Source organism: Sturnus vulgaris, chromosome 6 (genome assembly GCF_052056855.1).
Source record: "Sturnus vulgaris isolate bStuVul1 chromosome 6, bStuVul1.hap1, whole genome shotgun sequence".
Classification (NCBI taxonomy): domain Eukaryota; kingdom Metazoa; phylum Chordata; class Aves; order Passeriformes; family Sturnidae; genus Sturnus; species Sturnus vulgaris.
In genome coordinates this window covers 48,369,025-48,385,708 of record NC_142248.1, presented here as the reverse complement: position 1 = coordinate 48,385,708, position 16,684 = coordinate 48,369,025, and the positions used below count along the sequence as shown (strand labels likewise).

Genomic DNA, 16,684 nt, shown 5'->3' with positions numbered 1-16,684 from the left:
CCACCTTGTTCCAGAAAGAGTTCTAGATCCAAGGCCCAGTGAGCCAGCTACCCTTTGCTGCCCTGAGCAGTATGGAAACAGCCAAGCCCCAGCCCTGCAGCCCTGCCTAACTCGCCTTTGCCTCCCAAACCTGAACCTTTTCCTTGGCTGTGGCATCCTCACTCATGCAATCCTGAAGACAAAAATCTGATTTGGCAGGTGAGGCCGTTTCTAACGCAAAAGCTTCACCAAGGTTTCTCTTCCAACTTCAGCCTTAAACAGTCCTGTCCTCCTCAGACAGCCCCCACCTCCAGCCTTTAGCTGTAAATACTTACTGTTTTATAGCTAATGCTTGCCACCCCTCAAAATTAAGTCTTTTGATATGCATTTACATCCCTCCCTAACCATGTCCTCATCACCCTTCCCAAACTCAGCCTCATCTCCAGGCCTAGAACCTCTCCCTAGGTGAGGGACTGTCCTCGGGTAGGAGTGCTGACAGACCTGTGCATGAGCCCAGCTGCAGAGCCCGTGCTAATCCCAGCCCAGCTCTAGCCTTTAAACCCACTGGGGCTTTGGTACTGGAGGCCCAGTTACAGTAACCCCTGTGGCCGTTCCGCTTCCAGGCCATCTGTGAGTTGTGATCCCCCACCCTACACCACTTTGGTGAGAAATGCATTCCTTTCTTACAATAAAGTTTTCATTTTATGTCTAAATTCAAGCATTCAGAGAAAACGTGTAGCAATTCTATCAAGACAGACATGACAGGCACCAACATTAGTCTTTCATTACACACTTTTCATGCCTTCTCTCCACAGATTTCTTTGAGGCAACTCTGACTCCTTTTCTCACAGGCAGCTCCACACAGCCCCGACTCCTCCTCTCCTCTGTACGACTGGCTAAACCCCAGCCTGTCCCTTCCCCAGCCACCTGAGCCTGTCTGTCCCACACACAGCATCCTCTCACCTTGTCCATCCCTTGCACGGCCACGTGTCCCTTCCTCCTCGCAGCACAGCCAGCAGGCTCCAGCCCACACTGCAGCAGGCTCTGCACCTCCAGCTGGAGCTGTGCTTAGTGAAACTGGCAGCCAGCTGACCCACGCTTTTATAACAACCAGCCTCACTGGGCAGGCAAGGCTGTTTCCACTCCTTGCTAATCAGTACAGCTGTAACTCGTTGGCAACTAGTGCCTTCTGCGCTATCCTTACAAACTATTCTCCTACAGAAATGGACCGGAATTCCGCGGGGATTTTCCGGGGATTCCGGGGGGATTTTCTCGGGAATTCCGGGGGGATTTTGTCGGGGATTCCGGGGGGATTTTCTGGGGGATTCCGGGGGGATTTTATCGGGGATTCCTGGGGGATATTCCCGGGGATCCCGGGGGGATTTTATCGGGGATTCTGGGCATATTTTCTCGCGGATTCCGGGGGGATTTTCTCAGGGATTCCGGGGAGATTTTATCGGGGATTCCGGGGGGATTTTTCCCGGGAAATCCGGGGGGATTTTCCCCGCGATTCCAGGGGGATTTTCCAGGGGATTCCGGGCATATTTTCTCGGGGATTCCTGGGGGATTTTCCAAGGGATTCCATGGGGATTATCCAGGGGATTCCAGGGGGATTTTATCGGGGATACCTGGGGGATTTTCCAGGGGATTCCTGGGGGATTTTCCCGGGGATTCCGGGGGGATTTTCACGGGGATTCCGGGGGGATTTTCACTGGGATTCCGGGGCGATTTTCTCAGGGAATTCCGGGGGATTTTCTCGGGAATTCCGGGAGGATTTTCAGGAGTATTCCGGGGGGATTTTCCCGAGTATTCCGGGGGGATTTTTTCGGGGAGTCCGGGGGGATTTTCTCCGGGATTCCGGGAGGATTTTCCAGGGGTTTCAGCGAGGAATTTCCCGGGGAATTCCCGGTGGATTTTCCAGGGGATTCCGGGTGGATTTTCTCGGGGATTCCGGGGGGATTTTCCCGAGTATTCCGGGGGGAATTTTTCGGGGAGTCCGGAGGGATTTTCCCGGGGTATCCGGGGTGATTTGACGAGGAATTCCGGGGGCATTTTCCCGAGTGTTCCGGGGGGATTTCCTCGGGGATTACGGGATGATTTTCTCGGGCAATTCCGGGGGATGTTCTCGGGTATTCCGGGGCCATTATCTCGGTGATTCCGGGGGGATTTTCTCGGGGATTCCGAGATTATTTTCCCGGGGAATTCATGGGGATTTTCCCGGGGATTCCGGGGGGATATTCTCGGGGATTCCGGGGGGACTTTCCCGAGTATTTCGGGGGGTTTTTCTCGGGGATTCCGTGGGGATTTCCCCGGGGATTCCGGGGGGATTTTCCCGAGTATTCCGGGAGGATTTTGTCGGGGATTCCGGGCATATTTTCTCGTGGATTCCGGGACGATTTTCCCGAGGAATTCCGGGGGGATTTTCTCGGGGATTCCGGGGGGATTTTCTCGGGGATTCCCGGGGGATTTTCCCGGGGAATTCCGGGGGGATTTTCTCGGGGATTCCGGGGGGATTTTCCCGGGGATTCCGGGGGGATTTTCCGGGGATTCCGGGGGAATTTTCCAGGGGATTCGGGGCCGATTTTCGCGGGGATTCTGGGGGGATTTTCCCTGGGATTGCGGGGGGATTTTCCCTGGTAATTCCAGGGGATTTTCCCGGGGATCTCGGGGTGAGTATCCCGGGGATTCGGGGGGCATTTTCCGGGGATTCCGGGGGGATTTTGTCGGGGATTCCGGGGGGATTTTCCAGGGGATTCCGGGGGGATTTTCCAGGGGATTCCGGGCATATTTTCCCGAGTATTACGGGCGAATTTTCTCGGGGATTCCGGGGAGATTTTCTTGGGGATTCCGGGGGGGCTTTCACGGGGATTTCTGGGGGATTTTCGCCTGGATTCCGGGGGGATTTTCTCGCGGATTCCGGGGGGATTTTCCCGGGGATTCCGGGGGGATTTTCCAGGGGATTCCGGGGGGATTTTCCAGGGGAACTCCGGGGGATTTTCTCGGGGATTCCGGGGGGATTTTCCATCGGACTCCGGGTTGATTTTCCCGGGGACTCCGGGGGATTTTCTCGGGGATTTCTGGAGGATTTTCCCGGGGATTCCGGGCGGATATTCTCGTGGATTCCGGGAGGATTTTCCCGGGGAATTCCGAGGGATTTTCAGGGGATTCCGGGGGGATTTTCTCGGGGATTCAGGGGAGATTTTCTCGCGTATTCCCGGGGCATTTTCCTGGAGATTCCAGGGGGATTTTATCGGCTATTCCGGGGGGATTATCCAGGGGATTCCGGGGGGATTATCCAGGGGATTCCGGGGGGTTTTTCCAGGGGATTCCGGGCATATTTTCCCGAGTATTACGGGCGAATTTTCTCGGGGATTCCGGGGAGATTTTCTTGGGGATTCCGGGGGGGGCTTTCACGGGGATTTCTGGGGGATTTTCGCGTGGATTCCGGGGGGATTTTCCCGGGGATTCCGGCGGAAATTTCTCGGGCAGTCCGGGGGGATTTTCTAGGGGAATTCCGGGGGATTTTCGCGTGGATTCCTAGGGGATTTTCCAGGGGATTCCGGGGTGATTATCCCGGGGATTTTCCTGGGGGATTTTCCCGGGGATTCCGGGGGATTTTCTCGGGGATTCCGGGGGGATATTGCAGAGTATTCCGGGGGGATTTTCCGGGGAATCTGGGGGGATTTTCTCGTGGATTCCGGGGGGATTTTCCCGGCGAATTCCGGGGGGATTTTCTCGGGGATCCCTAGGGGATTTTCCAGGGGATTCCGGGGTGATTATCCCGGGGATTTTCCTGGGGGATTTTCCCGGGGATTCCGGGGGATTTTCTCGGGGATTCCGGGTTGATTTTCCCGGGGAATTCCGAGGGATTTTCTCGGGGATTCCGGGGGAATCTTCCAGGGGATTCGGGGCGGGTTTTCTCGGGGATTCCGGGGAGATGATCCCGGGGATTTCGGGGAGATTTTCTGGGGGATTCCTGGGGGATTTTCTCGGGGATTCCGGGGGGATTTTCCCGGGGATTCCCGGGGATTTTCTCTCGGATTTTTTTCCCCATTTTTTCAAGCATTTTTTCCCGCAATTTTCGTGGATTTTTCCCAAATTTTCCCCATTTCTCACTGATTTTTTCCCCATTTCTCAATGATTTTTGCCCCAATTTATCAAAGATTCTTTTCCCCATTTCTCACTGATGTTTTTCCCCATTTTCCCCCCATTTCTCACTGATTTTTATCCCCCATTTTTCAATGATTTTTCCCCATTTCTCTCTGATTTTTTCCCCATTTTTCCCCATTTCTCACTGATTTTTTCCCCCATTTCTCACTCCTTTTTCCCCATTTTTCCCCATTTCTCACTGATTTTTTCCGCCATTTTTCATGGATGTTTCCCCCAATTTTCATGGATATTTCCTGATTTTCCCCCCCATTTCTCACTGATATTTGCCCCCATTTCTCTCTGAATTATTCCCCCCATTTTTCATGCATTTTCCCGCCCATTAATCACTGATTTTTTCCCCATTTCTCACCGACTTTTCCCCCCATTTCTCACTGATTTTTATCCCCCACTTCTGACTGATTTTTCCCAATTTTTCGTTGATCTTTTTCCCCATTCCTCACCGATTTTTCCCCCATTTCTCTCTGATTTTTCCATCATTTTTCATGGCTTTTCCCCCCCATTTCTCACTGATTTTACCCCATTTCTCACTGATTTTATTAATGTTTGTATTTCTATTTCTAATTATGTTTATATTTATATTTATATTATTGTTTTGCATGTTTATGTTTATGTTTATGTTTATGTTTATATCTATGCAGGTTAACGTTTGTGCATGTTTATGTCTATGTTTATATTTATGCATATTTATTTTTATGCCGGCGAACGCGGGCAGGCGTTTTATGTAAACGCCTATCCGCCGGGGTCCTAGCGAGGCCGCCATCTTGAGCGTGTCTGGACTCTCAAAATGGCGGCTCGGGCGGCACCCCGGCTGACCTGCCAAAAATGGCGGCAGAAAGGGCGGGAAAAAATCAGGACCCCGGTGTGTAGGCATAAGATGCCTGATTACATCGCCGACGCCGATCCGCTCGCCGACAATTTTCCCGGATGTTTCAGAGCGTGCCGACAACGGCCGCGCGGTCCTCGGTGCCGCGGGCGTGAGGGCGCCGGCGGGCGCGGGCAGGCGTTTTTCGTAGACGCCTATCCGCCGGGGTCCTAGAGAGGCCGCTATCTTGAGCGCTGCCGCAGGGCTGGGTCCCGGCCCGCGGGCCCTTCCGCCATCCTGAGAGGGGCACGGTGCAGTACCCGCCCGTGTCCACACGGCGGCAGCACTGCCGCCCAACTCAGCCCGGCACTGCCGCCCTGTCAGGGACAGCCAGAGAAGGGAGAGAGTTCCAAGCACCAGAGTCCCCACCCGTCATAAAATCCTCTCAATGAACGCCCCAAAAAAACCCCGACCCAAACTAAAAATGCCCTGCCTCTGACCAAATGAAAAAAAAAAACCCTTTTATATATAGAAATCATCTATTTTTTAATATTTAATTTCTAGTCATAATCTAGACATATTTCATATATTCAATTTAATTGCTATTCTATTTATCATATATACAATATTATTTTATTATTCATTATATACATAGATTTATATTACTAATGGTATTTCTATTTTATGTATATCCATCTATATTTGTAGGTTCATAGTTTTTAATATTATTTCTTTAAAAGCTCTGCCTCTAACCAAATAGAAACAAAAAACTCGATTATTTTAAATTATATTTGAATATATTTTTTTATTTAGTTTTCATATTTATATCTGTAGATTTATATGTCTATATTGTGTATTCTATATTTATATACTATTTAACGTATTTTTTACTAGTATATTAATATACTATATGCTATTTACATTCTATTATAACATACTATTTAATATAACATATTAAAATCGATAAATTATTTATATTACATACTACATACATGTATTTTATATTTATGTTTATTTCTATATATTTATACTTACATATATATATGCATATATAGTTATAATAATTTTATGTCAGTATCTATTTTTGCATATTTGTATATTTTTGCCTATATTATTTATATTATTTATTAAAAACCCTCCTCTAACCAAATAAAAAACAATAAAACATTCCTTTTAAAGTCTAAATATTTATATATTTCTATTTTCATAACAGAATATAATGTAATGTAATATATTTATATATTGGTTTCTTATATTTGCTTCTATATTTTTATTCTTTATCTTTTCTATTTACAGTATCTATAAAAACACCCTACCTCTATCCAAACACAAGCCAATAAAACATTCCTTTTAGACTATATTTAGCTATTTTTTAAGGTTCTGTTTTTCATGCATTCTACACCCACCCCTCCCTCTCAATGTTCTGGCACCCACCATGACCCCCCCCCATGCCCGACTCACCTGCTCCTCCAGCGCAGCCCGGCTCCCTCTCCCAGGGACCTTGGGGTGCCCCAAACCACGTCGGAGCCCCCCTCAGCCTTTTTTCCTCACCCCAAAGAAGGCACAGAACGACTCCAACTGCCCTGGACAGCAGCAGGGCACTTGACTGCAACCCCTCCCATGTGTCCATCCCACAGAAAGTGACTCTGCTGACACCAGAAAAGGGAGGGCAACCCCCACAAGGGCTGAAGTTCCTCCCCAGCCCTGCAGACACAGGGGACAAGGGGCAGAAAGGAGGAGGGGCAGCAGAGAGGACAAGGGAAGAAAATCAACATCAAGGTGCACGATGAAATGGAACCCCCCCTAAAAAAAAAAAAAAAGAAGAAGAAAAATGAAAACGAAAAATAACCAAAAAACGAAAAGAAACCCCTGGCATGCTGGATGGGCAGCACAAGAGGGAGGGATTAAAAATGAACAGGGACAGTGTCCTGGTTTTGGGCAAATTTGGGGGAAAACCTCCAGAAGGAGCCCCCAGACAGCAAACCCCACGACTCCTCCCCCCCACCCCACCGGGTTCGGGAAGAATTTCCTCGGAGAAGAGTGGGAGAAAAAAACCTCTTTATTTAACAAGCAAGACACTCCCCAGCACAGGGAAAAAAGACAACACCAGCTGACAAAAAACTCTTTCACCGTTCTGAAGGGATGACGAGTTCAATCTCTCTGGCGAGTGGTCGCCCAGTTATCAGTCTCTGGCGCTTGGGAATGGCTGCTGCAGGTGACAGAGTGTAGACTCCCGGTGTTTCTTGGGGTTTCCCAGGTCCCCGTCCGGAACAGGTTCAGATGGTATCCAGGAGAGGGAGGGGACGGGGTGGAAGAGAAAACAGTCCAGGGAAAAAGTTGGACTGCCTAGCTGAACTAACTAATAAGAAAAAAGCAAGGGCAAAGCGAAGGAAAGAAAAAGAGGCAGAAGCGAGCAAGCAGGCAAGCAAGCAAGCAGGCAGGCAAGCAAGCAAGCAAGCAAGCAAGCAGGCAAGCAAGCAAACCGAGCTAAAACCTCTCCTAAACATAGACCATGGGGGAGGTGAGCCGGCTGATAACAAGACAAAACAAAGCTTCACTCTCAGAGTCAGTCCTGGAAGCACAGGACATAATACCAAACATAATCAGGACACATGATTGGAGATAGAAACACCATAACATCACCCTAGGACAGACAGTGACCGGGACACAAGGATCCCACGGGAAACAACGGCACAGGGAGCACCACAGAGGCACAGAGAAGGACGGAGAAAAGACAGAGAGTGCCAAACACACAGCAAGGACTGAGGGGTACCATGACAAAGAGGGAACCCAGGAGCCAGAGAGGAAGCGAGCACAGCCCGTGCGGGGCGGGCAAAGACGGGCAAGGAGCAGCACAGGCACGGAGACAGAGAGGCACGGCCAGCAGGACAGAGGCTCACCAGGAGAGGGGCACAGCAAGGGAGGAGCACCGGGCAGCGCTCCTTTAGGACAAGAATATTCACACACACAAGCAATTCCCTCATTTGCACCTCATTCTTATTTCACACACCGTGTCCCCCCCCCCCCCCCCAATAAAAAATTCAGCTCATAGCACAGGCAGCTCTGGCTTTTCCCTGCACAGTATTTCTACCAGGGACCTGGGCACAGCACGCGGTCGCGAGTCACCTGAATCAATCCTGATTTAACATTTCAAAGCTTCTCCTTCTGGCACTGCACCTTCTCAGACCCGGGCTGCCATGTTCCACTCCCCTCATGGCCAAATTCAAGAACAACTGTTGCCATTCTGCAGAGAATTCCCAATATGACTCACATGTTATCAGTGGGCAGAAAACTCTTTGGGCTTCAGTTCCACCTCTCACCTGTTCCACGTGGAGGGAGGACAGGCATTTGTCACACATCACAGCAGCAGTGATGGATCAAGGCTTTTTTTTTTTTTTTTTTTTTTTTTTGATTGAATAAAAGGGTAAGAAAAAACAAACCAGGTCTCATACAAATGTCTTGAAACACCATTAAAGCTTTTTAAACCCAAGGAGACCATCGTGATTCCTGACTTCAGTCTTCTATTCATACTGGTTTTGGCATCATGAAATCAATCAGAGTCTTTAAAGAAATACTAAATCATCATGACTAAACCCCGGGCTCCTGGTCATTTGCACTTACAGCCCCTTGTAGGAAGCTCTCCAGCCTTTTTTTCCCATCCTACGTTGGACAGAGGATGGCTGTGAACCGCACGCCTCCGCACAAACAGTCCTGCCGGTTCCTCAAAAAGTTTAAAATGCCTGTGATAAAAATGATAGAAAGTAATACTGCCTCTCAGACTGTTCAAGAAATGGGAAGTTGGACTTTCAATGTCCCACTGAGAGATGCCAAATAAAAGCTTCCCCATGAGCTCGCACAGAGTAGTAACATTTCTTGGACGAAACTAAACTAAGATTTTTTTTTGACCAAACAAGATAGGTCTGTATGAGAACAGCTCAGGAGGCTTTCAGGGCTCGCAGTGATGCTGGCAGAGCACAGAACGTTAAAGATGAAGTCTTAACTCCCTGAATTAATGCCCTGTGGTAGCCAAAACCTTTTGCAAAGACACATAAGACTTGCTTCTCCTTGTTTCCGAGTTCCCAAGCCATCCTGTAATTCGTCACCTGCACTAGTGCAGACCAATCTGCCGTGGGCAAGGAACCGATCCGGCTCCTGAGCTCCAAGCCACGTGTCCCCGATGGAAACCCAAGTCAGGAATACAAAAACACCTGTGGAAGAAAGACGAGAGAAAAATCAGAAGACACAGATATTCTTCTATTTCCACACAGAAATACCGAGCCAAGCTGTTTACCTCTGGGACTCTGTTTTCAAACAGCTCCCCAACTCTGTTCCTAGATGGAAAACGTGGAGTGGCTTTGCCCATGCAAAGCCAATGAGCCTCCTCACAAGAAGGAACAAACCAGTTTCCTGCTAAATCAGACACCTGGAAATCTCACCTGTCACATGCTGTCATGGACCAGCAAGAGGGATCAGCATCCAGGCCCACGTGGACTTGTTCATTCCTGGCTTCTAATGCAGCAGGGACAACAGCACTGAAGGGAAATGATCACGTCTTCATTTAAAGAGAACCCAACTTCTTCATCAAAGCCATCACTGTCCTCGATCAGGACATCCACCATATCCAGGACATCTAATAAGTGAAGAAAAACATCAAAGCAAGAATCCAGACTAACAGGAAAAACAACAGACGTAGAATGCAACACTCCAGGAATACAAGGCATCTTTTTAATTCTTTTTAATAAAAAAAAAAAAAAAATTAAAAAAAGTATGAAAGCCACATTTGTCACACAATACAACGTTAAGTGCAACCCCTAAATTACAGCTGAACCTTCACTCTGCCTTTCAATGCTGCTGTCCAGCACGGAGCAGCTGTGGCTGCTCCTGGATCCCTGGATGTGTCCAAAGCCAGGCTGGACACTGGGGCTTGGAGCAGCCCGGGCTACTGAAAGGTGTCCCTGTTCATGGCAGGGCTGGAACTGGATGAGATTTAAGGAGCCTTGCCGGCCAAACCACTCTGGGATTCCATGACTCTGTCAACAGTCCCAGGCAGAAGGGCTAGATTTCCATTTGAGTTCAAAAACGCGGCTGCAAGAGCATGAAGAGAGATTTCAAATACCGTTCAAGTGGCACAACCACGGCAGAAATTACTTTCAGAGGTAAAGCGGCAACTTGGCAATTCCACTTCGACTTCTGATACCAAGAACACGTGGAGAGCTGAATCCTGGAGGGCCCTTACTTAACAGGACTGCCAGAGTTATCCATCCCCAGTTTGCTGATTAGGGCTAGAAAGTGTATCCCCAAGTCATGGAGTTGGGATGTTGACAGGTTACCACATACCATCAATGTGAGAGACGGGGATGCTGATGTTATCAGAGTCCTGTTTAAACAGAGCCACCTGGAGCGTGCTGGCTGCCTGAACCAGGTCTGCTGCCTTGTCAGTGTAGGGACAGGGGTTGGCCACCAGCTTCAGCAGGATCTGTCAGCAAAGGTGGGGAGAAAGGTAAGTGCACCTGCTGGCTGGCAAGTGCAGGGGAACCACACGGTACTGAGAACGACCACGTGCTGAAAGCTGGGCAGCTTTTATGAGGACAACTTCCATAGCACTTCTGCAGGATTCTGTCTACAGTTCCTGCTCTACAGGCCACACTGATGGAAAAACAAAAACCCACCACAACTTGGCACCTAGATTGCGACCACACACCGAGTACCTGGGCAGACCACAGTGGAGGCAAAGCACTGGGCATTCAACATCCTGAAGAGTAAACAGCAAGTGTCACCTTTCCTTGTCAAGGACCACCATCTACTGAGCTCTGATAATGTCGGCACCTAAAGAGGAGATCAAAGCTACCCACACCTACACCACTCTACCCTTACACCAACAATGCTGTAATAACAGCTGATCTTTTTGGATTTCATTTTCCTACAAATCATTTGGCTGCCCTCCCACTGAACACAAGAAGGATGCCACCTCCGTATAAAGAATCCCAAACAAGGCTTTTCTCAGAATTCATTCGCTGGTCTTTGACAGGTTTCTCAACAATAGCAACAAGACCTCCAGTTTCCACTAACACTATTCTTTGCATTTTTTTATCCAGCTGATTTGAACACCGTTACCTTTTCCAAAAACTGAATCACTGCTTCCTTCTGGTCTTCTTTTGTATTATCCAAGTGCTCCAGCCAAATTGAAAGCTCCTTCCACGTGTACTCAAACGCTCCACTGTCACGTAAAACCTGTCCAGGAAACAAAGGAGGAGGTGTGTAAATAAACCTCAAAACACCTAAAATACAAAACCCCGAGGGATGCAGATCTTTTTCTATAGTTACCTTCATGCTTCCTTCTTTTAGGAACGAAAAGAAGAGCAGGTTGATGAGGAGTCGTATCTGCCGCTCTCCTCACCCTCAGTTCAAGAGGCTCACTAGGGGGACTTCAGCTGCATAGTGGACAATAAAAATCCTACTTCTGTAATTTTTGGAAAGCAGGTTATACTGCTTTCAGAGGGCCGTACAGCTTTCTATCATCACAGGCAGTTAAAAAAAAAAGAAAAAAGCACCTTCAAAATAGCCTGTAGGGGAGTTTTAGAAAACTACCGATGAAACAGAGGAAAATCATTGCTAAATTAAACCTGAATCAGGCTACTTGTACTTAAAGCAATCAGGCAGAGGGATGAACAGTCACATAAATGAGCAGTGGGCTGTGACCACAGCAAGGTCCAGAGAGAAGTGCAAGTTGCTGGGGGTGGTGAGGAAGACCAACAAGTCCCACACCCTAGAGACAGGCTTTGACGTGCCTAGAAACTTCCCCCCGCTTTCCTGCTCTCCAAATTCAGGCCCTGACTGCGAGCACCCAAACTCGGTGACCCCGAGCTCCAGCTCTACAAGCAAGAAAGGAGGAGGGAGAAGAGGAAGGAATCCGAGTGACACCAGGGTTCAACTCCCTCCCCCTAAGGCCCAGCAAGAGAGGAAACCTTGCCCAGCTTCCCGACCCTGGCACCTACGTTGGACGACTGCAATTACACAGGATGAATCTGTGCCTTTGCTCCTCTCCACACATCAAATACAAGGAAGCCATCACAACTCATTTGTTCTACAGTTACTCCGTGTACAACACCAGCAGATCTAAAAACAACTGCTGCTCACATCAATCTGACAGGGTAATTCTTTTAAAGCAAGAAAACATGAAGGAAAAAGGATTCATTATAATATAAGCGACTATTTTTGGCAGGGTCTGGAAACAGAAATGCACCTGCAGCTCTCACAAAACCAGGCAGGAACAGAATGTGAAATCCAAAAACGAGCCTTCAGTTACATGGCACTGTGCAGAAAAGTAAGTCCTTACCATCTATTCTTAGCAGCCTTTCTGCTGACGGAACTGCCCCAACTTCCCTGTTCCTGCTTTCCCTTCAGAGAAAATGCAAAGGACTGAAGTGGAAAGTGGACACAGGAACAAGTCAAGCAGTCCATGTTCCCACCTGGCAAAAGAATCCAAAACCATCAGAAAAACGGCACATTTTGAGCAGCTTTCGGTTGAGACATTCATTGCTGGGAGACCAAGTGAACCTGCCTTTAATCCCTTGCAAGGATCAAGGGCCACTAAACCCTAATTCAGTCACTGTAACTGGATTTTTTTTCTTGGCAGGACAGTCTGGTTGCATTTATTCCTTATTCCTAAGGGTAAATCTCTACCCCTACTTAGGTAACTAAAGGATGTCCTCTTTGAATAAGGTGCTAAAAACAGCAGCCTCTGGTGTCTGGTGGACTTCGAGCTGACCAGCTTTTTCTCAAAAGTCAAATAACTAATTTAAATATGCAGAGGGGGATGCTAATTTTCAAGACAAAAAGTACTCCTTGCATCAAAGCTGGGATCAGACAATAACAGAGAGGACTACTCTGCAGGGCCAGAGGAAACCGGAGAAGACTTATGAAAGGCTAGAGTGCTGAAGTACAGATTAAAGAAACGCTGATAAAAAGTAAAAATCCAAAGCAATATCTTCTTGATCAATGTCAAGACCTTTGCAGGCACCAACTGCACTGATTTATTACAGTATCAGAATTCATTCAGCCTCGGGGGGGTGCGTAAACACGACAGACATTTTCTTTGCTCTTTCATCAACTGCTGCAGTGAAGTCCGTTCACAGCATTGATTTCTGTCAAATATTTCGTTACTAGCCGGTTATCTGACAGCAAATTTCAACAAGAGTCACAGGAAAGGAGACTGGTGACCACACAATCCTGCAGCAAAGGTAACTGCTTCAAGAAAAAATCGTACAATCCTGAAATTTCAGGCCAGTGGGATAGAGTGAATATCCTGATATTTCAATTCAAAAGCTTACCTTAACGGTCTCGGGCTCCGGGGCTTGGAGGGGGGGTCGGTTCGGAAGGGCCGCCTCCGGAGGAGGGGATCCCGGGGGGAGTCAGGGGCCCGGGGAGGGGGGCGAGGCGGAGGGAGAGGAAAAAGAGGAAGATGAGGAGCAGGAAGAAGGGGGAGAGGGTTTGAGAGGAGGGGAAGCCCAAATCCGTGCTGTGTGCGGAGCTCCGACAGCACGCTGCAGCCCGCAGCTCAGTGTGAGCACGGGGCAGAGGAGGCGATTTCTGGGCATTCAATCACCCTGAGGCGGGCCCGGCACCGCCCCTGCAGCACCGTCCCCAGCACAGCTCGGTACCGCTCCGGGATCACCCGGCCCCGCCCCCGGTGCCGCCCGGGACCACTGGGGACCGCCCCTAAAGCACCGCCCCGGCCCCGCCCGGTCCCGTCCCCGGGACCTCCGTGCCCCGCCTCGCCAAGCCCCGGCTCCGCCCCGAGCCTGCCCGGGCTGCGCCGGCACCATCGCTGGCGGCCCCGCCCCTCTTCCCCGGGCCGAAGCGGGCTGAAGGAGATGTCCGCACGATTGGAAACGCCGCCGAAAATCGCACCCGTGGGATCGGTGTCGGCGTCGTGCGCAGGCATCCCACTAGAGCGAGCGGGCTCCTTGCTGTGCCACCCTCCTTTTGCAGCCAGAGTTAGAAGGTCGGGGAGCGACACCCGAGCCGCCATCTTGGGAGAGGCAGGCGCGCAGTACCGCGCTCTGCCCACAGGGTGGCGCTCGGGAGACAGGCAAGGGATGGAATCAAGGAGTGTCCCAATCCTTGAGGAAATCCCCCTGAATGAACGCCCCAAAAACCCCGACCAGAACTGAGAAACCTCCTGCATCTGTATGAGTGCAAAGGGTGTGCAAGGAGTGTGCAAATAGTGTGCATTAGCAATCGATCGGCAGGCATTGGCAATCGATCGCCGATATAATCGATCGGCAGGCATTGGCAATCGATCGCCGAGCTAATCGATCGGCAGGCACGATCAATCGATCGCCGATATAATCGATCGGCAGGCATTGGCAATCGATCGCCGATATAATCGATCCGCAGGCATTAGCAATCGATCGCCGATATAATCGATCCGCAGGCATTAGCAGTCGATCGCCGATATAATCGATCGGCAGGCATTGGCAATCGATCGCCGATATAATCGATCGGCAGGCATTAGCAATCGATCGCCGATATAATCGATCGGCAGGCATTGGCAATCGATCGCCGATATAATCGATCGGCAGGCATTAGCAATCGATCGCCGATCTAATCGATCGGCAGGCATTAGCAATCGATCGCCGATCTAATCGATCGGCAGGCGCGATCAATCGATCGCCGATCTAATCGATCGGCAGGCATTAGCAATCGATCGCCGATCTAATCGATCGGCAGGCGCGATCAATCGATCGCCGATCTAATCGATCGGCAGGCATTAGCAATCGATCGCCGATATAATCGATCGGCAGGCGCGATCAATCGATCGCCGATCTAATCCATAGGCACGCATTAGCTATCGATCGCCGATCTGATTTTTCCCGCCATTTTTCATGGATTTTTTCCCCCATTTCTTACTGATTTTTCCCCAATTTTTCATGCATTTTTTCCCGCAATTTTCGTGGATTTTTTCCCATATTTTCCCCATTTCTCACTGATTTTTTTCCCACATTTCTCAATGATTTGTTTCCCCAATTTATCAAAGATTTTTTTTCCCCATTTCACCATGATGTTTCCCCCATTTCTCACTGATTTTTTCCCCCATTTCTCACTGATTTTTTTCCCCCCATTTTTCCATGGATATTTCCCGATTTTCCCCCCCATTGCTCACTGATTTTTGCCCCCATTTCTCTCTGAATTTTCCCCCCATTTTCCATGCATTTTTCCCCCATTTATCACTGATATTTGCCCCCATTTCTCTCTGAATTTTTCCTTCCATTTTTCATGCATTTTTCCGCCCATTAATCACTGATTTTCTCCCCATATATCACTGATTTTTTTCCCCATTTCTCAATTATTTTTTCCCCCACTTTTCCCCGTTTCTCACTGATTTATTCCCCCACTTTTCATGGATTTTTTTTCCCCCATTTCTCACTGGTTTTTTTCCCCATTTTTCAAAGATTCCCCCCCCCATTTTTCACTGATTTTTCTCCATTTCTCACTGTTTTTCCCACCATTTTTCATGTGGTTTTTTTCCATTTCTCACTGATGTTTTACCCCATTCTTATTACCATTCTCATAGCTCTATTTTATATTTATACATATTCTTATATTTGCATTATTTCTGTTATACACTAGATTTTTCATAGATATTTGCTACTTATATTTCATTATATTTTACATGTATACCAATCTATTTCTAGTCTTTATATTTTATTTTTATATTAGCTATAAAAACCGTGCCTCTACCCAAATAAAAAGCATTTAAACATTCCTTTTAGACTATATTTAGCTATTTTTTATGGTTCTGTTTTTCATGCATTCTACACCCACCCCTCCCTCTCAATGTTCTGGCACCCAGCATGACCCCCCCCCCCCCCCCCCCATGCCCGACTCACCTGCTCCTCCAGCGCAGCCCGGCTCCCTTTCCCAGGGACCTTGGGGTGCCCCAAACCACATCGGAGCCCCCAGTCTCCACACCCTCCCCCTCCGTAGGGAACGGGAATGGGATGGGGAGCACACAGGACAAGAAAGGAACACAAAAGACACACTGGACAGAGAGAAGAAAAGGGCTGGAAGCTGGATATGAGGATGAAAGTGGAGCAGCAACAAACCTCAGGACTCTTGACTAGAGAGTGTGGCTGCTGAACGTCTCAAAAAAAACCCCCAGCTCCAACACAACGTGCTGTGCTCACGGCTCGGCCTGGGACTCGTCAGTGAACATCTCTCTCTCTTGCCAGGGCCATAAAGCCCCCGAGAAAACACGAGGTGAGGTTGATGTGCTCCGGCTTTGCTCCTGCTCATCCCTAACCCCCAGCCCCTGCTGCCAGTGAGCACCCTGATCTCTGAACCTCTTCTCAGCTTGTTTGTACGCTTCCAAATTCCTTCCTCTTTCTTCAAGCTTCATCTGTTTCCTGGCATTGGGAGAATGACAAGTGTTTAGCACAGCGCAATGAATACAACAGTCTCATTTTCAGAAGACACAACTGAACGAGAACCGACAGCAGCACTGCTTCGAGACAATCTGGGCACACGTTTCCCTTCCAGCAATCTGAGTGTTCTTTTGTGTCACGCCTGAAATTCTGAAAATGGTTTTTTGAGAAAAATTATCCATAACTAGAAAACAATCCAACCAAAGAAATAGAACCCCTAGGATATAATAACAGCCCATATACTACAACACTCCAATTCTAATATTAATAAGAAAACAGAAATTAGCTACACAGCATTACCTCAAAC

The 16,684-nt window shown here is 48.6% G+C and overlaps 1 protein-coding gene across 10 annotated transcripts; it reads right to left on the bottom strand.

Moving 5' to 3' along the window:
• Positions 1-8,162: 8,162 nt before the first annotated feature.
• On the bottom strand, positions 8,163-16,136 carry LOC148223487 (nucleolar pre-ribosomal-associated protein 1-like). Of its 10 annotated transcripts, XM_088166501.1 has the most exons (7): positions 11,066-13,275; positions 10,289-10,427; positions 9,953-10,036; positions 9,388-9,581; positions 9,055-9,159; positions 8,573-8,691; positions 8,163-8,334 (listed from the first exon to the last, which is right to left on the bottom strand). In XM_088166501.1, exons 1-4 carry the CDS (start codon positions 11,279-11,281, stop codon positions 9,448-9,450), a joined length of 573 nt encoding a protein of 190 aa, XP_088022627.1. In that variant the 5' UTR covers positions 11,282-13,275; the 3' UTR covers positions 8,163-8,334; positions 8,573-8,691; positions 9,055-9,159; positions 9,388-9,447. The 10 variants fall into 10 exon arrangements, with proteins under 10 accessions (XP_088022627.1, XP_088022626.1, XP_088022625.1 ...); XM_088166500.1 differs by having other exon boundaries at positions 8,573-9,159; XM_088166499.1 differs by adding an exon at positions 16,060-16,136 and having other exon boundaries at positions 8,331-9,159; positions 11,066-11,382.
• Positions 16,137-16,684: the final 548 nt, after the last annotated feature.